The 16,771-nt window shown below is 44.1% G+C and overlaps 1 protein-coding gene across 1 annotated transcript in view; it reads right to left on the minus strand.

The window, feature by feature from the left end:
• Nucleotides 1-16,771, minus strand: part of NRP1 (neuropilin 1) — a 175,720-nt gene that overhangs the window by 33,812 nt on the left and 125,137 nt on the right. The window contains exons 10-12 of the mRNA XM_056857120.1: nucleotides 12,779-12,923; nucleotides 11,615-11,807; nucleotides 9,772-9,846 (exon numbers count right to left, since the gene is read on the minus strand). Coding sequence (XP_056713098.1) covers nucleotides 9,772-9,846; nucleotides 11,615-11,807; nucleotides 12,779-12,923 — 413 coding nt within the window. The remainder of the gene's footprint in view (nucleotides 1-9,771; nucleotides 9,847-11,614; nucleotides 11,808-12,778; nucleotides 12,924-16,771) is intronic.

Consider the following 16,771-nt stretch of genomic DNA (forward strand, 5'->3'; position numbering starts at 1 on the left):
TTTGTACTTCTCCAATACATTCTGTCATCTCAGTCTGGTTGCTCTGATTGCAAGTGGAGGCTCTAATGTATACAAGTCCTTGACATACTTCAGATCCTATGTATAATTGGCAGTTGCATAACAGGTATCAATGCTGGATGAGTTTATGTTCTAGATTTCAAGGATCTGTTTTCCCTACCTCCTTTATGAGACAGTTCAAGAGAGTGCTATAAGAGTTTCTCTGCATTCCACACTTTATTCCCCATTTTGTGATAATATGTACCTTTGTGACCCAATCCATTGGTGCTGATCTGTGTGCTGCAGTAGCTTCCATAAGTATATCACTTGTTGGGTAGTAAACTGCACGTGTATCCCAATGTTTGTCTACATTAAGATCTGTTCTGCATAACTTCATTGAGAAAGCTGATGTTATGGAACAGGGCCTTCTCAGTGATGCCCCCCTCCCATAGCAGAATGCCTTGTCCCATGAAGTTCATCTTGCCCCTTAACTTTTGACTTTCCAAAAGCTGGTCAAGACTGTTTTGTTCCATAGGTCATTTGGTGGTTTCCTTTCTCAATCTGTCTGTTCATCTGTTTTAAACTTGCCAGTGTTAGGGTTTTTTATACTAAGTTTTTTATACTTAGTTACAGCTGCAAAAGGCTTGATTTTTTAAACTGTTTTAATTTTTATCTTTTTATTGTTGTAATCTTTTTTTGCATTGTTTTAATAAGGGAAAAGCAGGATCTACATTTTCTAAAATACAATAAATCTCTGCACTGCATTATTTTCTGTTAGATGCACATTTTGATGAACATTCTTACCAATGTTCTGTGTCAAGTAGAGCTGGAGCCAGGTACTGGTCTATCTGTAGGGTTGCCAGCCTCCAGGTACTAGCTGGAGATCTCCTATTATTACAACTGATCTCCAGCAGATAGAGATCAGTTCACCTGGAGAAAATGGCTGCTTTGGCAATTGGACTCTATGGCATTGAAGTCCCCCCTCCCCAAACCCCACCCTCCTTGGGCTCCGCCCCAAAAACCTCCCATTGGTGGCGAAGAGGGACCTGGCAACCCTATCTATCTATGCAACTATAAGTCACAGCGCAAAACAGTTAACCTGTAGAAGAGTAGAAGAATCCCCATGTGAAATGAATAAGGTAGCCATTCTTCCTCCTTGTGACTCTTAACTGATATGAGATAATAAGTGCATTTGAATGTCCGCTTATGTTCTTATTTTTGTAAAACTGTTACTATATCGGGGCTGATTAAGGTTTTAAAGTTTTAGCATGCTCTTCAATTGGCCCACAAGATGGCAGCACTGAAATGGCTGCATTTGGAACGAAAGACGAGACCAGCATGGTTCGCAGCCAATCAAGTACAAAAGACGCTTCAAAAGAAACTCCTCCTTAGACAAGGAAACTCTGGTCTTGTGTAGCCAATTTGATCAGCATAAGATCATATCTTGTTACAGCTTCTGTTGAGTTCTGCCCAAATGTTTTGCATCCAACAATTTATTGTTTTCAATAGAACTTGATAATTTAGGGGGAAGAAGAAGAGTTGGTTTTTATATACAGACTTTCTTTACCACTTAAGGAAGAATCAAACCGGCTTACAGTCACCTTCTGTTTCCCTCCCCACAACAGACACCTTGTGAGGTACGTGGGGCTGAGAGAGCTCTAAGAGAGCTGTGACTAGCCCAAGATCACCCAGCTGGCTTCATGTGTAGGAGTGGGGAAACCAACCCAGTTCACCAGATTAGCATCTGCCACTCATGTGAAGGAGTGGGGAATCAAACCTGGTTCTCCAGATCAGAGTCCACTGCCCCAAACCACCGCTCTTAACCACACAACGGAAATTCCAATCAGTGGAACAGGCAAAATTCTTTTGCATTTTAGATCTTCTCAAGCACTATGTCAAATCCCTTCCTTGCTGTGGAGAACGTTTGGAAAACAATGCCCAACTTAACCACAGACAACTCTCAAATTAGCAGCCCTCCACTTTCAAGCAAGGTAGGACTAATAGGGTCAAAGCCCGAAGTCATCAGTCAGCCTTTTAACTTGGCCCTAGTTTTTTTAAAAAGAAAAGAAGCTCCCATGAATCTCAGCTGCAGCTATGAACAACTCACGTTTGAAGTATTGTCGTGCTGTCAAGATTTATTGCGCTTTGGCCTAAACTAGGAAGAAGGATTGCTCAGCGATTCAATCCTCTTTCAGCAATCCCATACCGACATCATTCCTCTGACAGTGAAAACATGATGTACTGCATGGGGTTTCTGTTGGCAGGTTGTGACCCACAACTGGAAGACTGCACCACTCCATTTTTTTAAACAGAGAAGGACGAAGAGAGGGGAAAAATGAGAGAAGGAAGACAGACTCCCAGAAAGAGAAATAGTCTGATTTTGCAACAAAAAAATTAAATGTTGTAAGGTGGTTTAAATATTGATCCTGGGGTCTGAAAAGTTTGAAAACTACAGATGGATTGGACTAACATAGTGATCCATTGACACCATAAGCAGGTGTGCCACACAGAATTGTTCATGGAAGTTCAGGTTTGTTATTAGTAAAAACATTGTGTGCTAAGTGCCGTCAAGTCACTTCCGTCTCATGGCGACCCTATGAATGAAAGTCCTCCAAAATGTCCTATCTTTGACAGCCTTGCTCAGATCTTGCAAATTGAGGGCTGTGGCTTCCTTTATTGAGTCAATCCATCTTTTGTTAGGTCTTCCTCTTTTTTGTTGGGATGGCCTGAGATGAAAGTCTAGTGATCCCTTTGTATCGTTTGGAGGAATTCAGATGACCATCCACAGTGATTCTGTACCAACATTTTTCTTCAACTTTTGAGTTAATTTTAAAAATCAGAACTATGATCCATAGCACATTTGATGCACATAGCACATGTGAAGACGCAAAATCAGCCCATGAGTGCTGATATTCACATTTGATCAAACATTGATAAGATTACCATGAAATTGACAGGTTTCCCGTTGTTCCCTATTATGTCTAATTCTTATATCTATATTTCACATTTTACACTGCAATCCTAAACAGAATGACGCCCTTCTAAGATTTCAATGGATTTAGAAGGCTGTAACTTTAACCACTACCCTACACCAGCTCTCAGAATTAGCTATTCTGAATGAGAGGACTTGCCAACTTCCAGCAAATATTTAATTAATCTGCTGCAATTTTGACCTAATTTTAGAAGAAGAAGAGTTGGTTTTTATCTGTCGACTTTCTCTACCTTTTTAAAAGAAGAATCAAACCCGTTTACAATCACCTTCCATTTCCCTCCCCACAACAGCCACCTTGTAGGGTAGGTGGGGCTGAGAGAGTTCAGAGAGAACTGTGACTAGCCCAAGGTCACCCAGCTGGCCTCGTGTGGAGGAGTGGGGAAACCAACCTGGTTCACCAGATTAGCGTCCGCCGCTTACGTGGAGGAGTGGGGACTCAAACCCAGTTTGAGTCCACCACTTTTAACCACTACACCGTGCTGGCTTTACAAATGAGGAGGGCATTGTTCTCTGAGAGGGGGAAATCCTCTGTAAGTTAATTATTAATAATTCCAAATTGCCCATTTGGTTTTCATACAGATTAAAGAAAAACACACATGTAAAGCAAGTAGATATCTAAAATATCTAGTCGTGTTCTTTCAAAGCAGATTTATTGCTGGTGAAAGCCAATTCTAGTCCGTATAAACTTGCTGTGTTGCCTTCTCAGTTATAGTGCTGAAATTTTGGAACTCTCTCCGCAGGGAGATTTGTCTGTCTCCCTCTGTTGTTGTCAACGGGTGACTTTCCCCCCCGTTATGTTTGGTGTTCCCTCACTGTTATTAGCGCTCCTTCCTAGTTTGTTTATGTCTGTTTGTGAGTTTATACGATTTACTGCGTTGTTTAAATATTTTATACGAACTTATATTTTAAATGCCACTTTGATGTCTTAATGTTTTAATGTTGGAATGTTTTGATGTTCGCCTCCTTGGAGACCCAATTTGGGGGGAAAGGCAGCATAGAAATGTTTAAAATTAAAACAAAAACGAATAACTATTTTATTTCCATGGGGCAATTTTAGCAGCAGTCATCTATCAAAAACAAACCTGCTGTAGGTAAAGCCCTCCTAAAGAAACCTCAGAGCCGTCTCCTCTTATCTTTGATAGGCGTTCCATGTTGATATTTGAGGAGGAGGGTGGGAGAGCTGTCACTTTTAGGATTGCCAATTTCCTGGACATCTCCCCAAATTACAACTAATCTCCAGAATTAGGGCTGTCGATTCGGTTCATCCCGAACCGAAAAACAGCTGAATTTCCCCTGATTCGGCGGTTTTTAATTCGGATGGAACCGAACTCAAAAAAGGCCGGAAAATGGGGAGCCAAATTCAGTGAATTCGTGGTGTTCGGCGAATAAATTCAGCAAATTCAGGGTTTGGCGCACCAGCATAACTGTCAGTAAGCAGCATTCACCCCCGGCCAATCAGTGGCCAAGCTGGGTCTTCTTCTGGCCAATCAGTTTGAGCGACTGAGTGCATGAGCCCAGCTGCTGCGTGGCCCGGGAAAAGAAAGAGAGAGTATCTGTTTGTGTGTGAGAGAGAAATCCCTGTGGGGGGTGCTTGTGCACATTCGCTCCTTTCCGTGGCTGCAGGGGCACATTTTTGGGGGTAGAGACCCCAAACTTTCAGTGGAGTTTCAAAGGACCCTTCTTGCAAGACCCCCCAAGTTTTGTAAACATTGGGTCAGGGGGTCCAGAGATATGGGGCCCAAAAGGAGTCCTCCCCTTAATGTGCATTTTTATTCCATTTAAAGCACACATTCGCTTATTTCCGTGGCTGCAGTGGGCGCATTTTTGGGAGTAGAGACCCCAAACTTTCAGTGGAGCTTCAAAGGACCCTTCTTGTGAGACCCCCAAGTTTTGTAAATATTGGGTCAGGGGGTCCCGAGATATGGGGCCCGAAAGGTGTCCTCCCCTTAATGTGCATTTTTATTCCATTTAAAGCACATATTCGCTCCTTTCCGTGGCTGCAGGGGCACATTTTTGGGACTAGAGACCCCAAACTTTCAGCGGAGCTTCAAAGGACCCTTCCTGCAAGACCCCCCAAGTTTTGTAAACATTGGGTCAGGGGGTTTCAAGATATGGGGCCCGAAAGGGAAAAAATTACATCTTTATTTTCACTAACCTCTAACTGAAATTTAGCAGAACTGTATTTTAATATATTTGGTTTCCTTTGTAATCCTATGCATTTTATTTTACGCATTTAAAAACGTTATTCTGAGAAGGGGTCCATAGGCTTCACCAGACTGCCAAAGGGGCCCATGCCAGAGAAGTTTAAAAACGCTAAGGATGCCAGAAGTACATTTCAGTGTTTGGTTCAATTTTTGTAAATTCATGTTTCTGGAATAATTTAATTTCCTTCTATAAAAAGGAAGACTCTTGCCCAAACTTCCTGAGTTTTGGACTTGTATATTGTGTTGGATGCGATTTTTGTTCACTGGCAAGTATAGCCTGCTGGTCTCAATGTCACATGCTTTGCTCGTTCACTAGAAAGGAAGATTACATTTAAGAGCTTGCTCATGACATATGCTCGGTTTGCAGTTCTTGCACAAAGGGCGGGGCGGGGGGAGACATGCACAGAATTCAGCTACAGCCCAACCCACAAAACTGAGCAGATGCAAACCCTCCCCTATTGGATGCCATTCAGCTGATGCTACCAGGATGGGCTTTATCCAGTATCTCCTGCCCTCACATTTTTCAACACCGATTTCCCATTTTTACCAGCCTCCTCATACCTCGACAGTAAGGGATAATCTATCCTTTTGTAATATTTACTGTGCTTTGACAACCTTGCTCAGATCTTGCAAATTGAAGGCTGTGACTTCCTTTATTGAGTCAGTCCATCTCTTGTTGGGTCTTCCTTTTTTCCTGCTGCCCTCAACTTTTCCTAGCGTGACAGTCTTTTTCAGTGACTCTTGTCGTCTCATGACGTGACCAAAATACGATAGCCTCAGTTTAGTCATTTTAGCTTCTAGGGTCAGTTCAGGCTTGATTTGATCTATAACCCACTGATTTGTTTTTTTGGCAGTCCCCGGTATCCATAACACTCTCCTCCAACACCACAATTCAAAGGAAACTATTTTCTTCCTATCAGCGTTCTTCACTGTCCAGCTTTTACACCCATACATAGTAATAGGGAATTATGGCAAGTAAGGTTTGTGAGCAGAGCTTTTTGGTGTGCAGAGGTTGAAAGCCAGTGTGTTCTAGGGTTACCAGCTCTGGGTTGGGAAATACCTGGAGATTTTGGGGGTGGAGCCTGAGGAGGGTGGGGAGGGACTTCAACAGGGCATAATGCCATAGAGTTCCCCTTCCAAAGCAGCCATTTTCTCCAGGTGAACTGATCTCTGTCGCCTGGAGATCAGTTGTATTAACAGGAGATCACCAGCCACCACCTGGAGGTTGGCAACCCTAGTGTGTTCAAGTGGTTAGTAGGGGTTAGAGTGCTGGACTTATGTGTGTAAAGTGCCGTCAAGTCGCAGCCGACTTATGGCGACTCCTTTTGGGGTTTTCATGGCAAGAGACTAACAGAGGTGGTTTGCCAGTGCCTTCCTCTGCACAGCAACCCTGGTATTCCTTGGTGGTCTCCCATCCAAATACTAACCAGGGCTGACCCTGCTTAGCTTCTGAGATCTGACGAGATCAGGCTAGCCTGGGCCATCCAGGTCAGGGCGCTGGACTTACAGTGGTTGGGTAAGAAGCATAAGATTTCAGTTCTCGAAAATGCGGGAGAGGACTTTGACTCAGAAAATTTTCTGGTGACACAGTATTCTGTTACACACTTCAGAATACTCAAATACTGGCTTGGATCCACCAATAATTTCTGTGGTCAGAAGGGACTGCCATTCATGGAGCATGACTTCCTCCCTCTGCAGCCCATAATGCCTCCCCAAAATCTGCTCCTGATGGGCAGGAGACTCCAGGAACAACATGAGGGGAAAATTAATGAAAAGTCTTCTATTGGATCCAAGCCACAGCAGAGAAAAGGTACTAATGATACTGGGGTGGACCGCACCCATCAATATCATGCCCGAAGAACTCTTTTTAAACTTTGGTACCGTGAAAGCCGTCTCACAAGTCTGTTTGTCTGAAGACATGAGAGGGCAGGATGTAACTCACAATAGCATATGCTGACTGAACAAACTTAGAGGAAGAAAATGTGTTGAGGCAGGAGAGAGTGTTCACCTTTACAACACACAAACGCAGAGGTTAAGAACCATAACTTTGAAAAAGGTTTTTTTGGGGAAGGCTAATCAGCCCAACAACACTCTTGCCCTTAAGGACCCATTATCCTCAGTAGTATATTTAGGTTTTTTGGCTTGTAGCAAAACCTCAACAGTGTTGTGTTGTAGCGGAAACACTGAACACACCCGCTTAATAAATTACTTTAGAGGCTGTGCCTGATTGTGGCTTAATAAAGGAAATGGGACTAACTGAAGACTGACCTTTTCACCCTCCCTGAAGTTGTTAACACAAAGCATTTAAACTTGCTGATCATACTAAGTGTTTTAAGGAAATCTTTCATTTATGCTTGCTCGCTTCTGTAGTAACATGCAGGTTAATAAACATCACCTGACTCCAGATCATGAAGTCTTGTGAAGCTGCAAATAAAGAAGTTTTCCAAAAGTTATTTGCTATTGCATGCTCTGGGGAAAGACGACCAGCCGATGCTAACCTCTTCTTTCCCCAGTGCCAACAGTTAGGGTAGCCCTTTGCAAAAGGATCTTCCCCAGAATTCCTTCTCACAGTATTGTAAAGCTGCCGACAACATGGTGGGAAAACTGGCAAGCCCTTCAAGAGCGAGGGCAGACATAAATGGGGTGGAAGTCTCCAAGGCCAAAAGCTGGATAACTCAGGCTAGCCCAATCACATCAGATCTCAAAAGCTAAGCAGGGTCATCCCTGGTTAGTATTTGGATGGGAGACCACCAAGGAATTCCAGGTTTATGATGCAGAGGCAGTCAATGGCAAACCACCTCTGAACATCTCTTCCTTTGAAAACCTTTGGCTGTGACTTGATGGAAAAAACAAAAAAAGGCCCCATGGCTCCTTAGAAGAAGAGTAAGAGTTGGTTTTTATATGCCGACTTTCTCTTCTTAAGGAAGAATCAAACCAGCTTATAATCACCTTCCCTTCCCCTCCCCACAACCGACACCCTGTGAAGTAGGTGGGGCTGAGAGCGCTCTAAGAGAGCTGTAACTTGCCCAAGGTCACCCAGCTGGCTTAATGTGGAGGAGTGGGGAAACAAATCCAGTTCACAAGGTTAGCTTCCGCCGCTCATGTGGAGGGAGTGGGGAATCAAACCCAGTTCTCCAGATCAGAGTCCACTACTCCAAAGCACCACTCTTAACCACTACACCACGCTGGTTGGTTTTTATATGCCAACTTTCTCTCCCTTTAAAGGAGAATCAAACTGGCTTACAATCTCCTTCCCTTCCTCTCCCCACAACAAACACCTTGTGTGGTAGGTGGGGCTGAGAGAGTTCGGAGAGAACTGTGACTGGCCCTAGGTCACCCAGATGGCAAATATAGTTCTATCACATTGTCTCATGTGGTGAGTTGGGAAATTCAAGTGGCTTTCTAAGTTGCATAAACTGGAGTAGTGGACTCTAATCTGGAGAACTGGGTTTGATTCCCCACTCCTTCACATGAGTGGCAGATGCTAATCTGGTGAACTGGGTTGGTTTCCCCCTCCTCCACATGAAGCCAGCTGGGTGATCTTGGGCTAGTCACAGCTCTCTTAGAGCTCTCTCAGCCCCACGTACCTCACAAGGTGTCAGTTGTGGGGAGGGGAAGGGAAGGTGACTGTAAGCTGGTTTGATTCTTCCTTAAGTGGTAAAGAAAGTCTGTATATAAAAACCAACTTTTCTTCTTCTTCTTCTTCTTCTTCTCATTCTTAACAAAAGGGCAGATTTGCGTTGAAGAGGCGTTTTGTGGTCTGGGGGTGGTGCCAATGGTTACAGCCTTGGAGTGGTGCCAATGGTTACAGCTTAGCCTCCCTTCCATGTTAAAGCATGTAACCACAGACCCCCTGCTGAACACTCAAAAGAGGCCATATTTTCCACTCGGGGCACTGAAGCAAAGTTTGTGCCTCTGTGGTCACAAAGTGTCCCGGATTCAGGAGCTTGCTGAGCTCCTAACCATTTTTGCAGCTGAACGTTGTTTTCTTGATGCTTCCTTCCTTGCTGCTTCCATAAGAAGAAAAGGCAGCCTGTTAAAACTGTCACCGTGTGGTGCCGCCTTGATAGATTTTCACTGTTTTTGCTGTTTATTTTTTTTTATTTTTTTTGGGGGGGGGGAAGCACTGAACGTTTAGAGAGAACAGAACCTTGGATTTGCTTCTGCAAGTTTCCCCACCCACTAGCTACTTCATTTCTTACTAAAAGGGAAAATTAAACCCGCAACAAGCCCCTGAACATCTCCTTGGCACCCCGCTAAGGTGATCTAAAGTCCTTTGCGTATATATTGCCAGATTTTAGCTGTGCTGGAAACATAGCTATGTAAGCTATATAGGAAACAATAAGCATTTAGCACACCAGCACATGAGGGAGTGATCATGCAATAACTCGTAGCAGGATGGAAATGAGGCCACTTATTTGTGAGGGATCTCGCTCTGTATAACAGAGAGGGCCTCTTCAATGGAGCAGACCTGGAGCCTTGTGGGATAAGAGAGCTCCCAAACAGCAACATCAGCCAGCCTAATTATGGCGTATGAAAGAAACAGGACGACTCTGGTCTTCGTAAAAGCAAGCCCACCAGAGAGGGTCGCTTTCTGCAGCCTCTCTTTCCTCGTTGACGCTCAGCAGTGCTTGTACTGATGCGGTTGCGTCTCTAAAGAGAGAGGGGAAGATTGGCCACAGGCGAGTTTTAGTTTAGGCAAAATGGCACACAGTGAAATAGGGCAGAAGCTTTCCCCTCGCCGGTCCGAATGGTTTCATCGCTAAATGTATATGTTAAGGTAGGATAATCTATCCCAGGCTGCAAGCAAATTGGACTTGGGCCAAGAGGCTTCTTAGAAGTCGTTTGCTTAGGAACCCAGTTCCTGCATAGAAAAGAATGGTTTAAATGGGAAGCGATTAACCTATATTTGTTTCAAAGCAGTGTTGGAAAAAAATTCTCTATGGCCATTTATGCAGGGCTGTTTCCCTCGTGGTCACCCCGCCAACTGGTCCGGTGCTTTGTTTTGATAATGCATGCCTTTCCCAACCGTCAGAGGTCACCATGCTCTCCCCACATGTTTCTGTGTTTTTTGCCCATGTTTTCCGGATGCTGTTTTGGCGAGAAGCTGGAAAACACAGGCAAAATGGGCTGTAATGTGCGAGGAGAGCAAGGCGACCTCTGATGATCAGGAAAGGCATGCATAATCAAAACAAAGCACCGGAGCAGTCGGCGGGGTGACTGCGGGGAAACAGCCCTGCATAAAAGGCCTATGTTTGCTGATCCATCTCTGCCCTCCAGGGCAGCTAGTTGGCCATCGTGGGAACAGGGATGCTGGACTAGATGGACCACTGGTCTGATTTAACAGGGCAGATCTTATGTTCTTACCAAGTGTGTCTTAAACTGAGAACACTCAGCAGTGAAAACATTTCATTACAGTTGCAAGCTTTAACCAGTTTTACTGCTAGATTAATCAACTATTGATCAGATGAGGTCAGTTTTATTTAGTGGAGTAAGAGGGTCAAGGCACACCTGTCTGGGGTTTTCTTAAACTATTTTGGTTCTGTTACGTTACTGCACACAGGAGGGAAAAAATAAAAAGATTAAAGATGAACTATGAGGATAATAGAATCATAGAATCATAGAGTTGGAAGGGACCACCAGGGTCATCTAGTCCAACCCCCTGCACATAGCAGGAAATTAACAACTACCTCCCCCCGCACATCCTCAGTGACCCCAGCCCTCGCCTCGCAATGCAGGATCCCACAATCAAAGCACTCCCGACAGATGGCCATCCAGCCTCTGCTTAAAGACCTCCAAAGAGGAGGTGTGTCTGTAAAGTGTGTCTGTAAAGTGCCATCAAGTTGCAGCCAATTTATGGCGACCCCTTATGGGGTTTTCAAGGCAAGAGACTAACAGAGATGGTTTGCCATTGCCTTCCCCCGCATAGAGACCCTGTTATTCCTTGGTGGTCTTCCATTCAAATACTAACCAGGGCTGACCCTGCTTAGCTTCCGAGATCGGCTATACCATGCTGCATTCCCTTGGGGATAATAATACTCATGTACAGGGTCGTTGTAGGGTTTAAAAGATAATGTGTGCATGTGAAAATGTAATATACTTGAAATTTTATTACTATTTTAATAATAGTAATGATATTTAATAATGCTTATTATTTCAATAGATTGGTAGAGTTGGTTTATTAAATTTAGCATAATCATGCTTCCTTTAGCATCTCAAGAAGGCACTCATATTGAGGCTTTGATAATATGCCAACATATTACAATGAATTAAGGGGTAAAAGGGCAAATGGATGATCCAACTAAAAATCCTTAAAGGGATCGAGAGTCCTATTTTTGCATGCATCAAGATGGTAATCAGGCTCTAACCATGGGGCTCCAACCATGTGGACCCAACAAAAATTGCATGCTTATACTGTCACTTTTTTTTAATCACAAGTGATAAAGGCAAGGCAAGCAGGACAACCGAGGAGGGATCTGAACGAAAATGGTCTTGCGATGGAATGAGCATGGCCTCTGCACCTGTCAACTGGAAGTCATCACCTGTTCCGCTGTGGCAGTTGGCTTGGTCGTCATCGCACTCGTCCACAAGGTTGCTGTCGGGAGTGGTAGGCACTGAAACGGAAAACCATGAGAGGCTCAGCCTGAAGGATGCTCTGGGGTTTGTGAGCGGTTTCCTCAGTGAGAAGGAGAAAGCTATTTGTTACAGCACAGAAGCAACGCTCCCCCCCCTTTCGCAGAGGAGACTTTCCTTTTTAGGCATCATCTTCTCATTTCCTGCCCTTTGCTCTCCCATTAATGGGATGTTCAAACTGAAGAGTGGGGAATGAACAGGGGATTAAGTAATAGCTTCCCTCTATATCCGTTAATTTCTTTTCTTAGCATGGGGGGTGGGGTGGAGAGAAGATGTTTGGCTTATTCCTTATTCCTACCAAAAATGTGCAAAGGCTAATAGGATCACATTGAAATCAGGTCTATGGGAAGGATATGATTTTAAGATCCATATTTGGAAACATGGATTTCAACTTCAGTAAAGGGAGATGAGATGAACTTTCTGCACTTGGTCCAAACCCAGGTCTGGCAGCAGCAGCATCCTGCTTGTGTTCCAAAGCACCTAATATAATAGGCATGATCCTCTGATCCTGGAGAGAATAGGTATGCAGCATCTCCTCCATGAACATGTCCACTCCCCTCTTAAAGGCTTCATGTGGAGGAGTGGGGAAACCAACCCAGTTCACCAGATTAGCATTCGCTGCTCATGTGGAGGAGTGGGGAATCAAATCCAGTTCTCCAGATCAGAGTCCACCGCTCCAAACCACCGCTCTTAAGCACTACACCACGCTGGCTCTCATTCCCTCCCTTTTCTAACATCCAGTGCTGAAGTCTATTGGTCTACAGTTTTAAGGCAGGGATTTGATTTTCATCTCTAAAATTATAACTACAGTTATAAAGTGCATTACTACAAGATCAAAAGCTAATGGAGAATATAGAGACCAAATGTTTCTTACTCAACAGTAGCATAAGCAGCTGGTGTGTTGGATGAAAAACAATGTATGCAACAGATTAATCTTAGGCTGTGCAATTACCTTCAATTTCACAGCCCAGAAGTTCCATCCTCAGCCCCAGTCCGCCATGGGTGGCTCTTTCAGGGTAGACACGAATGAACCTGGTGGTTGTAGGCTCAAAAACACGAAGCTCGGGTGTGTCGTAGTTGGTGTTGCCTTCAAAAATCTGCAGAACACACACACACACACACACAGAATGCTGCTTAATAATCACATGTTCGCTTTTAGCCAGCTGCGATTTTTCACGCTGCTAGCATTTGAGCCGAGTGACAGGTAACACAAGTCCTTCTCCTAACCATTTTATTTAGTGGCTGACGTGACAGTCTTAAATGAGAAGAAGGAACAGATAGTTAAAAGTGTCTCTGAGAAGCTGCGCATTTCATTTTCTGCAAATCAATCCACCAGAGGAGTCAAGTGTTTTAATGAGACACGTTTTAAATGAGGTTCCAATCTGAAATTTACATGGGTGACTTGGTGGAGCAGGGAGATTTCGCTTTGGACTAGATTCTGCCACTCTTCATGTAGTTGTAATAATACAACTGTTCCAAAGAGAGGCTTTTTATGCAGGGATGTTTCCCCGTGGTCACCCCCACCACCAACTGCTTTGGGGCTTCCTTTTTATTATGTATGCCTTTTCTGCCCATCAGAAGTTGCCTCGCTATCCCCACGTGTTTTGCCTGCATTTTCCAGATTCTGGCTGAAACAGCATCCGGAAAACACGGGCAAAACCCGCGGGGAGAGTGAGCTGACTTCTGACGGGCAGAAAAGGCATGCATATTCAAAAAGAAGCCCCGAAGCAATCGGCAGGGTTGACCGTGGGGAAACGTCCTTGCATAAAAGACCAGAAACTTTAACGTTGGGTGCTTTAACACATGCCAAATAATGCACTTTCAATCCATTTTCAATGCACTTTGCAGATGGATTTTGCTGTGTGAAATGGCAAAATCCACTTGCAAATGATCATTAAAGTGTATTGATAGTGCATTATTGGCATGCATGAAAGCACCCTCTGATTTGCTCCACTTGCTCAAAGTCTTATAAACTACAGTATTGTTTCAAGGGAGCAAATTAAACTTTAGAAGCAATAGCTGTAAAACAGAATTCTGTAAAACTATTCATAGGAAAGGATTGTTTTTATATGCCCACTAGGATATGCTACTAGACATGTTTGGAGGGTGCATGGGTAACCTGGTCAAGGATGGGATTTGGGGAGGTATAATTCACTTTTGGGGGGTATCCACAAAAGAGATCTCAACCAAGACTTGACAGACTAGGCAGAGTCCTCAGTGAAAAAAAGGTAAAGGTCCCCTGTCAAGCACCAGGTGACGTCACATCCCGATATTTCCAAGGCAGACTTTGTTTGCGGGGAGGTTTGCCAGTGCCTTCCCCAGTCATCCTCCCTTTACCCCCAGGAAGCTGGATACTCATTTTACCACCCTTGGAATGATGGAAGGCTGAGTCAACCTTGAGCCAGCTACCTGAAACCGACTTCCATCGGGATTGAACTCAGGTCGTGAGCAGAGCTTGGGATTGCAGTACTGCAGTTTAACGCTCTGCGCCATGGGGCTCCTCTGTCCTCAGTGAAGGAGCATCAAATGTAAAATAATTCATGATAAAGCATAACAGCAGGACTAGAATTTATCTGGCTATTTTGTGTGCTTGTGAGGGACACAAGCATTTCAGTCCCTAACATATTTAAATGTGAGTATGGGTTAAAGAGCAGATAATGAAGGGGACCACCTTTTAAAATTTGAATTATAATCTCTGGAAATGTGGATATTTAAAATTTTCCTGTTACTGGGAACAGTTGCGGTGTTAAAGCTGTGTGGGTGGGAACGGGATTCTGGGTAAGGGGCAGCTGTGGGGTTTTGTTTGTTCGTTTCTGCTTTGTGGTTCAGGGGAGGCTATTTTTGTCCCATATGCCAACCATTTTGCATCAGTGTGCTTAATATATGCCTGCTCATAGCTGATACAGGGAGAGGGAAAAGGAGAACCTCCATTGAGCTACTAGCAGGCAGAGAGATGTGGTGGCCTAACCAGATAAGGAGAAAAAGGCATCAACCAGGTGTGTCCATCCCTTCTACTGATTCCACTCTCACTTAAAGGACCCTCAATTATCCTACTGGCCATTCATCAAGTCTAAAAGTGCTGCTTCTGAAGGCCAGGTAGGTTCATAATGAGGAGACTGGCATGGATGAGGAGGCCAACCTGGTGTGTAATCGCAGGTAGAGGAAGACAACTTGATGCGAGTCCAGTAGCACCTTAGAGACCAACGAGATTTTCGGGGTATAAGCTTTTAGCAGTCAATGCTCTTTTCATAAGATACAAGTAGGATTCTTGTATCTGGCAAAGGACGTTTTGACTCTCAAAAGCTTATACCCTGAAAATCTTGTGGGTCTCTAAGGTGCTACTGGACTCGAATCGAGCTCTTCTACTGCAAACCAACAGGACTACCCTCTGAAATGATCTTCAAGGTAGGGGAGGAGGAGGATGAGATCTCTCCCAACTGTCCTCCAGGTCTCCTGGTACAGTCTTTTGGGCCTCTCTAGCAGTCACCAGGTGCTCTTTCAGCAAGAGGCCCGACTTTGAGTAGATGTACCTGATGCAGGGGACTCGGGACAGAATAAGGATTCCATAGGTGTATTGCCTAGTCTGCTGCCCAATGGTCTCCCTGCTTGAGCTGACAGAAGCAATCTCAGATTTGGGTGTTGAGGCCCTTGAGCCTTGCGGTGCTTGTTGAGATTGTCCCGATGGGAGCAACTCAGGACTTCATGCCTAGGGTTGCCATTCTCCAGGTAGTGTGTGCAAAAAACAAGTTAGCCAGCTGCCACAGTAGGTAAAAACCAAATAGCAGCAGTAATAACCAATACCACATATATGCAAAAGGTGAGTGTTGTTCAGGTGGAAATGTACACAAAGCACGTACAATATACATGACAAATACAAAAATCTGGGACCCTATGCCAAGAGTCCCATGAAATGAAGTCCAAGAGTAGAGACTAAATACAACTTGTGAAAGCCAGTCTTCTTTAACAAGCCTTGTCACGACTAGTGTGTGGCTTTTGTGCTTGGACACTTAAGTTCCCTTGACCTGTATCAAAGGCGTAATAACAATACAGGGATCCGGTATTCTTCCCATTTCGATTTGAAAAATCTTCCTCAGGACACAACACGGGCTGCTATGTAGCTAGTTCAAATGTTGGTATGAGCGAATATCTCCAGGTGGTGGCTGGAGATCTCCTGCTATCACCTCTGATCTCCAGCAAATAGAGATCAGTTCCCCTGGGAAAAAAATGGCCACTTTGGCAATTGGACTCTATGGCATTGAAGTCCCTCCCCTCACCAAACCCCCCTCCTCACCCCCCCAAATATCTCCAGGTATTTCTCAACCCAGAGTTGGCAACCCTATTCAGGCCCCCCACGACAACCATGAGGCTCTCCCAGACATATAGTGGGGCATACTCTCAAGTCAGTTTTGTCTTCATGGATTGTAAATGGGGGAGTTTTATATTCTGTCCTTGTTCTGGACTGACTATTACCTAGTAAGGTTTAAGACTTATGGTTCTACCTTGGTACTTCTTCTACAATTTAATTTATCTGGTTGGTGGGTGTATAATTATTTATGATCTTATTCTTAGTTTTGGTTTACCTTTTGTTATTAAACTGCCAGGATTGGGTTTATGTAAAGGTGGGCTAGAAATCGAGCAGATAAATAAAATAAGCAAACAAAAAATGACATTTCTCATCTTAATCCTGAAAGCGTTTCCCCAAATTCTACATCCTGGCCCAACAAGGACCATTCACACACTGGTATGTTACACACAAAAGTAAAAAAAAAAATACATGGAAAAAGCCGCATGTGCTTGAGTTTAACTTTAACAAGAGCTGGCTCGATTACAGCCAAGCTCTCTTTTGGAATCAAGATGAAAGGTAATGGTGGCATTTTAGGGAATTTCCACTCAGGAAGTTTGAATCTTCTTTCTTCCCTTCCTCCCCCCACCCTTCCTTGCTTTG

Source organism: Euleptes europaea, chromosome 11 (genome assembly GCF_029931775.1).
Source record: "Euleptes europaea isolate rEulEur1 chromosome 11, rEulEur1.hap1, whole genome shotgun sequence".
NCBI lineage: Eukaryota > Metazoa > Chordata > Lepidosauria > Squamata > Sphaerodactylidae > Euleptes > Euleptes europaea.